This window comes from Eleutherodactylus coqui, chromosome 4 (genome assembly GCF_035609145.1).
Source record: "Eleutherodactylus coqui strain aEleCoq1 chromosome 4, aEleCoq1.hap1, whole genome shotgun sequence".
Classification (NCBI taxonomy): domain Eukaryota; kingdom Metazoa; phylum Chordata; class Amphibia; order Anura; family Eleutherodactylidae; genus Eleutherodactylus; species Eleutherodactylus coqui.
Genome location: NC_089840.1, coordinates 13,272,756 through 13,287,258, shown reverse-complemented (window position 1 = coordinate 13,287,258; position 14,503 = coordinate 13,272,756). Strand labels below are relative to the sequence as shown.

Below are 14,503 nucleotides of genomic sequence, written 5' to 3'. Positions count from 1 at the left end.
TCTCTAATCACTTTCTTTATCAGACACTTAGTAAGGTCCTGCTTCTTTACCCGAACTTGTGTAAAGCCTTTCCATAAAACCTGTTACAGTACCCTACATAACACATACCTTTTGGTGGTGAAGGTTCCCATGACTTTAGTGCAGCTGGAGTTATCTCCTCCACATATTCCACATTTGTCAAACTGAAGTTTGGACCCTATGATTCCATCACAGCCGGTACGGACACATTTGCCTTTTACACAAACAGAATTACTGTAGGGTCTACATTCAGTGCCGTCGGTCACCTAGGGGGGCAAAGAAACAGGACATCTTACAATCAAAGAGAATTTTAGTATATTTATAAAGGGCTTCCAAAATTACTTACCGTATTTTTCAGACTATAAGAGGCACCCACATTCAGAAAACACAAAATAGTACTCAAATATTTCATACCGATTAAAACTACCCTTGTGGGCTAAAGAAGTGGAGGGTTTAGTTTCAAGCGGACTTTGATAACCACAGTGGTGCAACAGTAATCGTGCCCCCTCTTAGTGGCCCTAAGGTAATTATGCCCTTTCTCAGTACCTCCAGTAGTAATAGTGGCCCCCAGTGGTCCCAGTACTACCAGTGATCCTCAGTAATAATAGAGCCCACAGGAGAAATAATGGTCTCCAATAGTCCTAGACGTAATAGGGGCCTCCAGTGGTCCCAATATTAATATTGCCCCAGCAGTAATAGTAGCCCCCAGTGGTCCCTAGTAATAATAGTGCCCAGAAAAGAAATAGTGGTCTCCAATAGTCCTATTTGTAATAGTGGTGCCGAGCAGTACAGTGGTCCCTGGTGGTAATAGTACCTCTGTACCCAGTACCTCTGATAGGGCAGCAACTCCACCAGGAACTACCTCACTCTGTGGTTCCAGTTCATGAACAGCTAATTATCACAGGCTCTAACCCCTGACCTTTCCTCCAAGGTCTGAACTACTGCATGTCCCGTACACGCTGCACAGATGCAGAGGGAAGGGGTCAGAGGTCCGAGTCTGTGATAATCAGTGTAAGAAGGACGGGAGCTATGCAGCGAGGTAATGTACTTCCTGATGGTCCTAATTATCAGTTACAGTTCAAAAGTCTTGTTCCTGATCATTATGAAGTGGTCAGAGGGGTCTGGCACTGCCAGACTCTCCTGATATTGGACTAAAATATGCACACACTTCTTAGCAAGATTTGGGCAATCTTCAAGTCAGCTTAATATCAACATCCATAAGTGAATGGGTCCATCCTAGTTGAGTTGTGCTGCCATTAAATAACGTTGTTTGAAAGTAAATGTATCACCTACATTTTTTTTTTGCCAAATAAAACCAGGAAGTGAAATATTTTCCATTTTTCTAATAATCTGTTTTTATTTTCGGATTGTAGATTAAAAAAAAAAGTATGCTCAGCACATGACTATGGGTGTGGCCATCTTGCATAAGCTGCAGTTACCAGTAGAGATGAGCGAGCGCACTCGGCCACGCCCCTTTTTTGCCCGAGCGCCACGATTTTCGAGTACTTCCGTACTTGGGCGAAAAGATTCGGGGGGCGCCGTGGGTGAGTGGGGGGTTGCAGCGGGGAGTGTGGGGGGGGGAGAGGGAGAGAGGGCTCCCCCCTGTTCCGCGCCGCTACCCCCCGCGCCACCACGCCTCCCCCCGCCCCCCGGCGCCCCCCGAATCATTTCACCCGAGTACGGAAGTACTCGAAAATAGTGATGCTCGATCGAGTAATTACTCGAAACGAGGAGGTTCGCTCATCTCTAGTTACCAGCATTTAGAGAGATGATTTACAGCAGAACTCATTGATCATATAAGCTATGGACAGGACTGGACTCATTGACTATGGAAGAGTGTTGTGGGCATGCTCCATGACCTGTGCAGGGAGAGAAGGAGGTGAGCTGTGACATCACCTATTACAAAGGATGAATCCTGTGTCATCTATATATATATATATATATATATATATATATATATATATATATATATATATATATGTGTGTGTGTGTGTGTGTGTGTTTCATCTTTCATTGTAATCTTGCCCCTGATAATCAGATAACTGCTGAGAAGTTTTCTCTACAGAAAAGGAAGTTTAAAACTGTTATTAGGCTTCCTGGCCAGTGTGAAGACTACAGGATTTAAAGGGGTTGTCCAGTTACCAGATAGCATTGCTCCTATACCACCAACTGTGTAAAAATAACTAAAAGATTATTACTTATCAGTCTTCTGCTGTGGTGATCCAGTGCTGTAGCCCTGCTGTCCCCCCAGTGTTTGCTATGGAGATGAGGTCATTGGAAGTCACCTGACTGCTGCTGCCAATCATAGTCTTCAGCATCAGCACCCTTTCTCCTGACATCAGTGCTCCTATCCCACACACCATGATGTCAGATGTTCGGAATGGAGACGCTGCAGCAGTCAGGTGACTTCCCGTAACATCATCTTCCGCAACAATGAAAGGATTGCGGGGCTATAGTGTTGGATCCCCACGGCAATGGAGGGGTAAGCACTGCTTGCTTGTTATAAAATATAAATCATTTTAAAAAAAATGTAATTTAAAAAATAAAGAAAATCACCTAAAATTCTTTAAAATGTTTAATATAATTTTTTAATATATTTTCATTTTCTGGTGAGACATTCCCTTTAAGCCTTGCAGTGAAGCAGTATATAGATCAGAATATCCCTTTATTGTGTCTGGGTTCACAGATTTCAAAATATATTTTACCGTATAATAATGCAATATATTTACCTTTTGTGAAAAGACAACGTAATATCCAGTTCCTTTCGCCTGACATATGAGCTTGCAGACGTCTCCCGGCTGAATTCCGGCATATTTTGGAACCCACTCAACGAATGTCTTCACACCCTTTGCATCGGTTTGATAACCGTTCCTCGCTTCACACTGCTGCTGTCTGAATGATTTAGCTTAAGGGGAAGAGAAAATAAAGTTCTAATGTTCTATCATCTTTCAGATTTCACTTTCTTGTACCTACTTAGAACAAGAAACAAAAATATACTGTGTGATGATGTTCTGTCCTCATATTTCTTGCCAAAAACAGAAATGGATCACAGCAGGAGGAAAGTTGGAAAACTTTTCACTTTTGAAAGTATTTGTTACTTTCCTCTACTGGGATCCATCCCCATCCTTGAGGGAAAAAAATATGTAAAGGGACACAAGGCAAAAGTAAGTCCTTGAATCGGTGATCCCCAAACTATTTCCCCTGAAAGACCCCCTTAACCCTTTCCAAGCCACTGTTTGACCTCTGAAGACATTATGATTTAAAGCTGTACAGCTCCAATGTTGGAAGACGTCCATCGGGGGTTTTCTTACTGTATATTGCCAGCCTCTCTGCTGTCGGAGCCTATCCCAACGTGTCACCTCATGCAGTACTGGCTTTAGCCAGCAGATAGCGCCGCTGTATAACGGCAGAAAAACAGTAAGCCCCCTAGGAAAACCAGGATACAAATTGGATTGGAAAGGGTTAAACTTTCTCTAGTTCTAGTCAACCTGTAAGAGTACCGGTGCCTCCCTGTACTACGGTAGTAGTGCGTTTTATGTAAGCTTTATTTATGGTGTTGTAACAATAAAGTAAGTGACTGGGTGAAATATGACCGGAGTGACATCTAGAGGAGGCATGTCAAAAGAGAGGGGTGCAGTTATTAAAGTGACCATCCGGTTTCAGGAAAAGGTTCTACCACAATAGTGGAGGGAGTACATTATTTGTGGTTGATTTTATTGGCTGTTTGGTTCCACAGGTTGAAGGTCCCATTTTCGGGTGGCCAAGAAGTCAGCTGTTATCCTTAGACGACCACAGTGTATTAGTAGTTTTAGGACTACCAATGCTCTATACCTGCTCTGCGACTAGCCATGATCAGCATTGGCCAATCACAGAGCAGTGCACAGTTTAATTAGAAAATGGCAGCAGACAACTTGGCTACCTGAAACTGGGGGAAACTGGTAATGTAACCCCTCCACAGTCTGGTCCCAGGACAGAGTTTTGTCCTGGAACTGAAGGGTCACTTTAAGCTCAATGCCAGTGAAAATTAGGGTATCTGAGTGAGAAAGACGCACTGAGAGGACCTGGGCTATAGTGATTACAGTCCTGATGAGTATTGTCAGTATATTGGTAAATACGTTTTAGCCCTGAAGTAGTTTCCCAGGGAAGTTCAGTAAGTTGTATCATTGCGCTACTGGAGAAAAACATGCCACTTGCCATATTGGGCCCAAGTGAGTCTAGTTGTTTGCTTTCACCACCAGGAGAATCTATGGTCAGAGTTACCACCAGAGCAAATTGAATAAAAAAACTAAATGTTCCTACAAATTTGGCCTCACCTTTCAAACTTCCCGGTAAGCACTACATGTGATCACCGAAGAGTTCTTGTGCCTTTACAAACCTTTGACTAAAATTTCTACTACAAGGAAGCTTGGTGTAAGCACCGACAAGACGTTCTACAGTTCTTGCCAAGTACTTTATCCTAGACAAGATCTGTTCACCGCTTTGCTTTCCTCCAATGCCAAAAACCGTTGAGCAGGCTCAAAAAATGTTAGCAACCTCACCATAAAAGCATCAGATGTTCTCTCAACTCATGTCTTCTGGGGGTATGCAACAGTAGCTGAGAAAGACGCACCGAGGACTTGTGGTATAGTGGTTACAGCCCTGACAAGTATTGCTAAATGTTCTGGGAAACATTTTCCTGCCAAGAGTTCAAAAAGTGGTGTCATTGCGCTACCGGAGAAGACCTATCACTTGCCATATTGGGTCCATCTGAGTCCGCTTGTTCGTTTTCACCCCCAGGAGAATATATTGTCTGAATTACCGTTGGAGCAAGTTGAGTAAAAGAACAGTTTCTGTAAGTTTGGCCTCACCTTTCCTACTTCCCGGTAGACACTACATCTGACCACCCAAGTGTTCCTTCTGTCCTTACAAACCTTTGACTAATATTCCCACATCAAAGAAGCATGGTGTAGGCAGTGGTAAAGCATTCTACAATTCTTGCCTAGGACTAGATTTTAGCCAAGATCTGTTGTTAACGGCTTTGCTTTCCCCAATGCCAAAAACTTTTGAGTAAGCTCGAATAATTTGACGAACCCCACCATTAAAATGGCATTTCTTTCAACTTGTGTTTTCGGGGGAATCCCTGGCAAGGTTCCAAGGAACTTTTGTGGCAAATGTCCACAGGGTAATAATGAGCACAATTCCATTGAACAGACTCTGTTACAAGATATAAGTTTGATTTATTGCGTTTTTACGACTCTGACACCTGTGATATATCACTCCAACGCCTGTAATATAGGACAACTGACCTCAGCTTGAGAAACTCAATGGGACCTGTAATTATTCAGTCTCGGAATTAAATAAGCGCAGAGGGCCGTGGATTCATTGAAGTAAGACAAGTGAATAATGCTACGTTATTTACTCTTGGCCTATTTAGCATTTTATTTGTTTTTGTGCCTTTTATTTGCTGTCTGATTTAGCCGCTACATTCTGTGAAGTGAATCATTGAGGTATATGATATGTCTGTCTTGTGACAGTAGATTTGGTACGCTTGTAAAACAGACGCTAGGCACTAATGAGACTTTACAACACTTTCTATTAAGAGTGACATATTCACAGCGGGGACCGGCTCACAACACTGGGATAATATTAGATCATGTATTTGTGATATCTGCAACTAACTGTTCGCAGCCCTGGATAAAGCAAAATTTAATTTGCTGTAGTTAACAGACCACACAGATTCCTATTATTCTCACACATGCTGAGGGGGGAAATTAATGTACTTTATAGATTTTCTGTCTAATCATTTGCTTGATCGTTCTGATACTCAAGGTTCATTATTGCTGCTTGCACTTAAATTTTAAGGGGGCTTCACAATTCAAGGATTGAAAGGTTTTGTTTTTTTTCTTTTGTCCTCAATGGTCCCTAATCCCCCTGATCACAAAATGTCCTACTGCTCAACTGCCAGCAATTAGATATAATCTGTGATTGAGCCCAGCATAGAATGTTCTATTTGCCTACAGCATTCCCACAGGGCAAATTTAGTATTGCGTCTGTTGAAATGAAAGGGCTGTCCTTGTACATATGGACAAGCTTAGTCCTCCAAAACAAGACACTCTGGATAATTGATAGAAGTATTGTATTCGTGTATCCCCTTTACTACCTCTCAAATTTCCATAGGATATGCCATAGAAGTCTGAAAGATGCAGGTCCCACCTCTGAGACCAGCAACAATCTTATAAAGGGGTTATCAGAGATGTTTGATTTAGATAATATCTAGCTACCCCTGCCATAAAATAAATAGGATTATAGTGACCTCTTTCTGCTCCTGCTGTGTCCCACTCCACTGCTCCAGATCTGCTCTCTGACTTCCCCACCCTGTTTATGGGATGTCACATGTGCTGTTGCCAATGACAGAGCTCAACAATCGAGCGCTGAGCTCTGCCATTGGTTCAGAGGCGTAGTTAAAGGCTCTAAGACCTGGGTGGAAAAGTTCACCTTGGGGACCCTACCCACCTTACCGCACTTGAGGACTGATGGCTGTGGTCTGCTTTTTGCAGTATCACTGGGTCTCTTAGGAAGCCACCCATGTGACACTAGGAAGTGGAGAAGTTGCTAAAGTCTTACAAAATTAGGGACATGAGCTCCATAACTCATCACCCCCCTCCACCAGTAAAAAAAATAAATACACACCTATCTAGCTCTCCAATCTATAGATAGGTAGAGGAGAGATAGGAGAGATAATCTCACAGGCCATATGTGCAAGTCAACTATTATAATAGAGTGGGTAGTGAGATACAGCTGTTTCGCTCTAGGATCTCGGATATCTCAGAATAATGCAGTCACCATATAATACACACCAGCTCTACATAGTGATAGTGATGACATTGCACTTAGGGTTACTTTACACAGGACGACTGTCGGGAGCATAAGCACATGACAGCCCTTCCAATACTATTGTTTCTGAACTTCACACAGCAGTGATAGTCATTCAGTGAGTGGAGGTGAAGCGCGTTGGGGATCTCTTCCTGCCACCATTCATTCAGAGATGAACAACTGCCTGTTTACGCTGAGACCGAGTTGCTCATTAGTCATTTTTTTTTCATTGAGCCTAAGCCAAGAGACTACTGAGCGATTTCTTGCTCCATACCTTGTTGAGTCCTATTTTTACACAAGAGAACTACTACTAAAAATCACACATTTGAGCAATTTTCTCTTGGGCAATAGTGATCCTGTGTAAAGCTGCCCTTACCTCCAGTGATCACAAGTGGCAGCTTCCTGATTGGTCACATTGGTTGTTTATTATTATTTTCCAGATCTGTATCCAGCTCAAAGTTATCCCTCAAAACACAAACCATTCAGCCTGCAGTCATCTGTATTGGTACCCATACCTAAACCAGCCAGCTTGCAATCATCTGCACCAGTACCCATACCTATACCATAAAGCTTGCAGTCATCTGCACCAGTACACATACCTAAACCATACTGTGCGCAGCTGCAAAATGTGACTGTTCAACCTACTTTGCACTTAAAATAATGCCAGAACAGGATGAGTAGAGAAGTAAATACTTAATTAGATCACTGATAAGGGATGTAAAGGTTTTCTGGTCTCTAAATTGGTGTTAGGGGGTCACCAGTGTGTCATCTCTGGTATAGATTTCTCATATTCTCTAATGATGCGATGCTTATTCCTGTCTTGAGAATGTCAAAGATGGTTAGAAGAAACTTGTACTCCCAAATTCTTCTATGACGTTGAGATTTGAAGTTATCTATTAATATAATCAACATTGTAAGTGGCTTCATGCATTATTGGCGAATATGAGAAAGCTACAGTAGAGATAACACACAGGCCTGGTGACCCCCCAACACCAATTTAGAGACCACAAAACTTTCACATCCCTTATCAGTGGACTAATTAAGTATTTACTCCTCTACTCATCCTGATCTGGTATTGTTTTAAGTGCAAATTAATCCCATCATGTCTGTGCCTTGTCATATATATACATACATATACCCCTTCGGATCTAGTCCATTAAGCCTGAAGAAGAGCCCTAAGTAGGTTGGGAAGTGTGCTATAACATTAGGTCTTTTTGTTTGCCATTAAAATGTATCATGTCTACATGATTACTTGGTTTTTCTTGCTAGAAACAATCACATTTTGCTCTGCTGGCTGACACGGTACCAAACTTTTTTTGTGTACAGCTGCAAAATACATTTCCATACATTATATAGCCCCTTGGCATAAGCTTTCGAAACACGAGGCATGGAGTATGTGAAAATGTGTTTTTAAATCTTTAGGCATGGTCCATATCACTTTATTCAGGAGATGTATACCAGCTGTACACATATAATCATATACAGAGCATACCCAGGTCACACCAGCATGCTCCATACCGCCTGTCCCCCTGTCATCTGCACTGACGTTATCACATCTCCAGGTTATGGGCCTCACTGCCTCGCTGTTGGTAAGCACTGAACTCCTCCAAAAGCTCATCTTATAGCAGCAGTGTGAGTTAACAGTCCGGAGTTGTGGTGCCGGGGGCTGCATGTGAACAAGCGGGGGGAATTTCTCCTGGCTCCTGAGGTATTGTGACAAGGGAGACCTCTAGGCCCCCCTGGCTTAGTGAACAGGTCACAACTCTGAACCGTATAGCTACACTACTGCATTGGCTGCAGCGCCTGTGATGTTCTGTAAACCGGGCGGGATTGTAGCCTGTACAAAAACAGCCAAAGCAGGACTGAGGGGCAGCATGGGACACAGTAGAGATGGGGACAGGGAGCATAATCCTATTTGCTATTTTATTGCAGGGTAGCTGGAGTTTTGTAAAGCAAACATCTCCGAAAACCCCTTTAAGTTGGAGCCCCCACTGCTCCCGGCTGCCAGCCGCTATGTGGAGACCAGGGGCAGTCGGGATGACGGAAATAGCTAATCTGCTTGCACTATGCCATCTACATAACTCCTATAGTCGTCAATGGTAGTTAGCCACAGCAAGCTGTGCTGTTTCCATAACTTGGGAGCTGCAGAAACACTTACTGTACTCACCGCCATTAACTAGTAGTACTTTGCTAAGAACATTTGTTTACTAATTTCTTCTAGGTAATTTCAAAAAACTGTTCTTACCATTAGATGGACACGAGTTCACGTTACAGGATCGGTTGATCGCTCGCTTTCCTGTACAGTATCTACCACTGTTTCTTGGAGCTGGGTCATTACAGTGACGATAGGCAAACTGAACCCCTCCTCCACATGTTCGGGAGCATTGTCCCCAAGGCCCCCAGGAGCCCCAGTTTCCATGACTAGAGATCTGCAATATACAATCAGTAAAGTACAATGAGGTCAGGTCTTCTTTTAAAATCTGGTGAATCCAAAAATAAAACCTTGAGATGCAATTTTTTTTTTCCTTCTCGAAAACCGGTGCCCAAAACTGTCCATAATATTCCATGTGTGGTTTGACCAGTGACTTGTAAAGAGGAAGAACAATGCTCTCATTGCGGGCCTCAGCTATTTCCAATCAGCGCCAATTAAATGAACAGAGCAGAGCTGCGCACTTGTACGCACCATCCAATTTAATCTCCAATCACTATGGGTGAGTGCAGTGAGCCTGCAGTGAAAACAAGAGAGGGACACAGGACCCCCATTCCTGGGAACAATGGGGCTCTCTATGATGAGACCCCCTACGGTTCGCACTTTTATCATCTGCCCTATGGATGGGTGATAAAAGTCTATTTTGGTACAACCCCTTTTAATCTTGGACCAATCAAGAAGTTTTGTGGATATAAAAGCTATGCCAGACTTTCATTTTATCTTAGAGACCAGCAAGGGGTCTGACTTTCCGTGGCCCCCTAAACAATGTAGAAGGCCCAAGTGGGAATCGTTAAGTCTAGACATATAGTAGAGTACATTAAAAAATATGTGCAAGCCGGCAGTATATGCACTTGGGCCCTCACTGAGTCTCAAAATGAAGGGGCCACAGTATATTGCAACGTGCTTGCACACCTTTGGAGCTGATCTTTACCACTATAAATCACATTTGAAGGGGCTGCCACTAGGGGTCTCCCTGCCAACTTTTCTGCAATCCAATCTCTGTTACTAAGGAAGTTCTGTACCTAAAGACAATGACGCAAGAACATTGCCATAGCAATAGGAGTGGGGCTATCTTCACAGGCAGCTCAACTGCACCTGCAGGCTGACAGACCTGCAGACACTGTGATAACAATCTCTACAATCTATGCTCTTGCTGTTGCAGCATTCGGGTGTGTGTCTGTATGTGCACACATTACACACACATACAATATAGTGGGTTTACTAAGCATTTGGCCAGAATGTTTCTAAATACCTGATCGTTCAGGAAAAGAAAAGGGGCAGGCATCCACATACTGCCTCTCCACTTATTGGGCCAGAGACAGTGCAATGCAGCATGGGAAATAAGAGCAATGAAGTCAGGACAGGGAATTACTGGCAAAAATGCTAGGCTTGCTATACACCCCTCCCTGATAGTGGAATGCAAACAGCAAAGCAACAGAAAAATGGGAAAGACAACCTGAAAATCAGAACTTACTGACATGAAACAGGGTGCAAACAGCAGCCAATGAGGGTAACCTTGTGTATTATAGAAAACTTGTTGAAAACTCAGGTATGCTCTACATCCATCATATGCATATGCGTTCATTCGTCTGAACCTGATGATAACAGCAGGACTGGACGACTCGAATATGTATAGAAGACACACAACATTCTCCCAGAAGATGTCGGAGATTAAGAAGAATCGGGGAAGTTGAATTTCAGTGCCTAATCATTTTGTTGCCCAGGAGATAAGCTGCCATCAGAGTACTCTGGCAGCGACTTACCTCTTTAGACACATGAACAATTGACCGAGCCAAATGTTCACATATATAGGGGATCTGGGGAAAACAACCGTTGGCCAAACGATCATTCGGCCAACAGCTGCTGATGGTATATTGGCAAGTTCAGTTTTAGAAGTTGAAGAAGTCGGATACTTTCAGAGCTGTCAGCTCCCAAACTCAATGATCTCAACTATGCTTGCTTTTGGCACCTTCTATGAAATGTCAAGTGATAAGCTAAGGTGGAACAGAACTTGTACTACTACACTTAGCTCCCAACAAAATTGTGACTCTTTAAATTCCTTTACCGTCATGAATGCCTTGCTTAGATCAGGTGTACACTTGTCCAAAACCCAAAAAGTTTTATCACCCGTATATACATCAATGGACGATCACAATGGATGCCAAAAACTGTGCAACGTACCGAATAATACTTCTTCTTGGTCTTGTCTACACATTTGCCATGGAGACAGATCCTTCCTTTCCCACAAGGTGTTCCCTCCACAGCCGGAAGTTTCTTTGTTAAGCAAACCATTTGTCCTTGTCGCACAACCGCACACCATAACCGGGAGCAGACATCCATGCCCGGGCACACTGTGTAGGTTGGTCCAAAGGCTAGTTTACATTGCCGGACGGCATCATAACTCTGTCCAGGAAGTTCCTCCGGACCCAGAATTTGATTTCTTGGTTGGTCCAGCAAACAGTTTCCTAAGAAGGAAGAAAAAAAATGGATAAAATCGACAACTTAGTTGCAACATTTAGCAGGAGCGATACTGTATGCAGGTTGTACATAGGAATTTATGTTTCAATGTTATCCTCAAGGGAGAAGTCATGATTAGAGATGAGCGAGCACCCAAATACTCGGGTCCGCGTTATTCGACTTAAGCTTTTCCTAAAATTCGAGAGCTCTACCCGAGTTACGAACCCCCTTGACTACAATGGGAGACTCGAGTATTTTTGTATGTGGGACACCGGGTCCTGAGCTTTTTTTTTTTTTTTCTTGGTTCGTGTGTTCTCTTTGTTAAGGGCCTTTTACATGGCCAAATTATTGGACAAGAATGTTTGCCTGAAAGTTTATTTGCTCCTTCATTGGCTAAAGGTTTTTCCTTTTACGCGGCCCAGTGTTGATTGGTTGATTGTATCTTTTATGCGAACATAAAAATGCTTGCTAGTCATCTACACATCTCCTATGTAAACAGCGAAATGTGCAGCCAAACAATATCAGCTATGTGGGGATGAATGATCCCACGAACAAGTGTCCGTCCCCTACCAAAGCATGAATCGACCTGTTGAAAGCGTGGTAGATAGGCTTGGCTGACAAAAAAATTTGCTCAGTCTAAAAAAAACCCTTAGTGACTTCTCCGAGAGCTAATTGGAAAAAGTTGCCTTAATTAAAGCGACCCTCTTGTTTCAGGAGAACCATTTCTTCTTGGACTGAAGGGTGGAGTAGATTACCTGCTATTGTGCTTCTTTACCGATATTCCACTGATCTGCTGGTTCAGGATCCGGTTTTCAGACGTGCAAGATAGCAATATTCTATCTATCTAATGCACATTGTGCACTGCTCTCTGATTGGCCGGCACTGATCATATGAGCAGTAACACTACCAATGCACTGTGGGGATTAGGTACGGTACTCTGAAGATCGCATCAAACATCTTGGATGGCAGAAACTGAGACCCAGATCCAGTGGATCAGAGAGGCACCGGCAGAGGAGAACAACAGCAAGTACTATTACTAACTGCTTCAGTCCTAGGACAAGATTTTGTCACAAAACCAGAGGGGGGTTTTAGGGAGATGAGATTGGAAGTGCAGGTTTCAGAAGTTCTTTGCCTATTAAATAAAGGCACACAAGGCCTGGTTACTGACAAATGTGTTAAACATTGGTTAGTAAAGCTGCATTCCAATGCCATAAACTTTCAGAAGATCTCAGAGGACTTGCTAGGGTGTGATATCGGTCTGACAAATGTGGATCAATATCGCACTCCTAAACCTTTAGTTTTTGGCTGCAATTGCAATGCAGATTGTGGGAAAAATGCATTGCAACTTATCGCATCGTTTCCAATAGTTAAAATGTTAAAAACTCGCATTGCACGTGATCACAGAATCGCGTGGCATGCAAGTGCGATGCAATTTTTTTCAGGCTCCCATAGGAAATAATGGACGAATCTTATTAAGAATCACCTAAAAATAGGACATGCTGTGATTTTTGTCATCTCGGACTATCGCTCGGAGATAAAAATTGCTCATGTGAGATACATCCTAGAAATCAATTGGTTATTTTTATGCACAATATCTGACCATATCGCAATCGGTCAGATCGTATACGTGAAAAATCACCCGTGTGAATGCGCCCTCAGACAAAAGAAGCTGAAAAAGTCTGCAAAAGATAAAGACCTGAAAGTACATCAATTCACGGTTGGAAAACTCATCTACACATGGAGCCAGTTACAAAGGGTTCATTTACTTTTTCTTGCAACTGTATAGGTTTAGAGCTGCCTTTGAAAGGTTCAGACAATCAGAGGAGTGGTTATAGCGGGTACAGATGTGATAGTCTCACCTAGGCCACGGGACCTAAGGGTTGCCAAAAGCCCCTATTACCACATACGAAGACACCGGTATAATAAATTGCACATGATGGATCGGGGCCCTGTTACCAATTCCGCATTGAGGCCCAGCAGCTTGACCTTAAATTGCAGACCATAGTCCTTAGGGCTGTTCCAATATTCTTCATTCTTGTAAAAGCACAGAAATAAAAATAGGAATGTTACAGATAAGATCTCCGAAATAACAATAATAAATCTAAAGCCCCGTACGGTTCCAGTTCCTAGAAGATTAGGGTCTGTGAAACAGGAAACCCCCTTTCCGATAATGAAAAAGGAAACTGTTTTTGCCAAGGGACGCGGCTGCATTAAAAGCCCAGTAATAGATTCCAAAGGGAAGTTGAAGCAATAGATGTATTTTATTGAGAACAAGATTGCAGAGCCAACAGATCGAAATCAATAAACAGGCTTCGTATCCTCGTCTACGAGGTGCGGCACTGAAAATCCTGCTCGGGGAATACGCCTCATCTAATGCTTTCCATATCCTTGGCTGCAACAGAGTTCTCTCGAATGGTTTTTCATGACCGTCAGCAGTTTTTCGAGCGAAAGAAGAAAGGTATAAATACAAGCGCCCCCGTGGAATTTTGCAAAGCTCTGTTGACTCTCAAAGAATGCTCCTTGGCCCGGGTCCACCAGGACTCGAACACTTGTGCCCTTGTGCCCGCTTGCTGGCATTGTAAATCAGCCCCAAACGAGGAGTTGGGTATTATGGAAAGAAACACTAAACATGAAAACCGGAACATTAAAACAGGCTGCTGGTGGAGCAGAAAAGGCCGATGGGAAAAACAGGCTGCTGTAATTTCCAAAACAGGATGATTGTGACCTCATCTCGCCTCTGACTGCGTTAAAGAATTCCGCTCGGCTTCCAAGAGCTTTTTATCAATCGGCACATGTGTGTTGTTCACCATTACAAGCAGAGCGCTGCCTAACAGGAGCAACGATGGCGGAAAGTAATTAAGGGAACGTTCTATTTAGTGACCCCTGTATTGGCATCTCCTCATTTCATCATTTCATACCAGTGTCCTATTGAATTCCCGCGCACGTGCCGCAGAGCGCAGGTTCAAT

General features: G+C 43.1%; 1 protein-coding gene across 2 annotated transcripts in view; it reads right to left on the bottom strand.

The window, feature by feature from the left end:
• Window positions 1-14,503, bottom strand: part of ADAMTS5 (ADAM metallopeptidase with thrombospondin type 1 motif 5) — a 115,586-nt gene that overhangs the window by 24,158 nt on the left and 76,925 nt on the right. For both annotated transcript variants that reach the window (XM_066599086.1, XM_066599085.1), the window contains 4 exons: window positions 11,261-11,544; window positions 9,116-9,299; window positions 2,748-2,923; window positions 109-284 (listed from right to left, as the gene is read on the bottom strand). In XM_066599086.1, coding sequence (XP_066455183.1) covers window positions 109-284; window positions 2,748-2,923; window positions 9,116-9,299; window positions 11,261-11,544 — 820 coding nt within the window. The remainder of the gene's footprint in view (window positions 1-108; window positions 285-2,747; window positions 2,924-9,115; window positions 9,300-11,260; window positions 11,545-14,503) is intronic.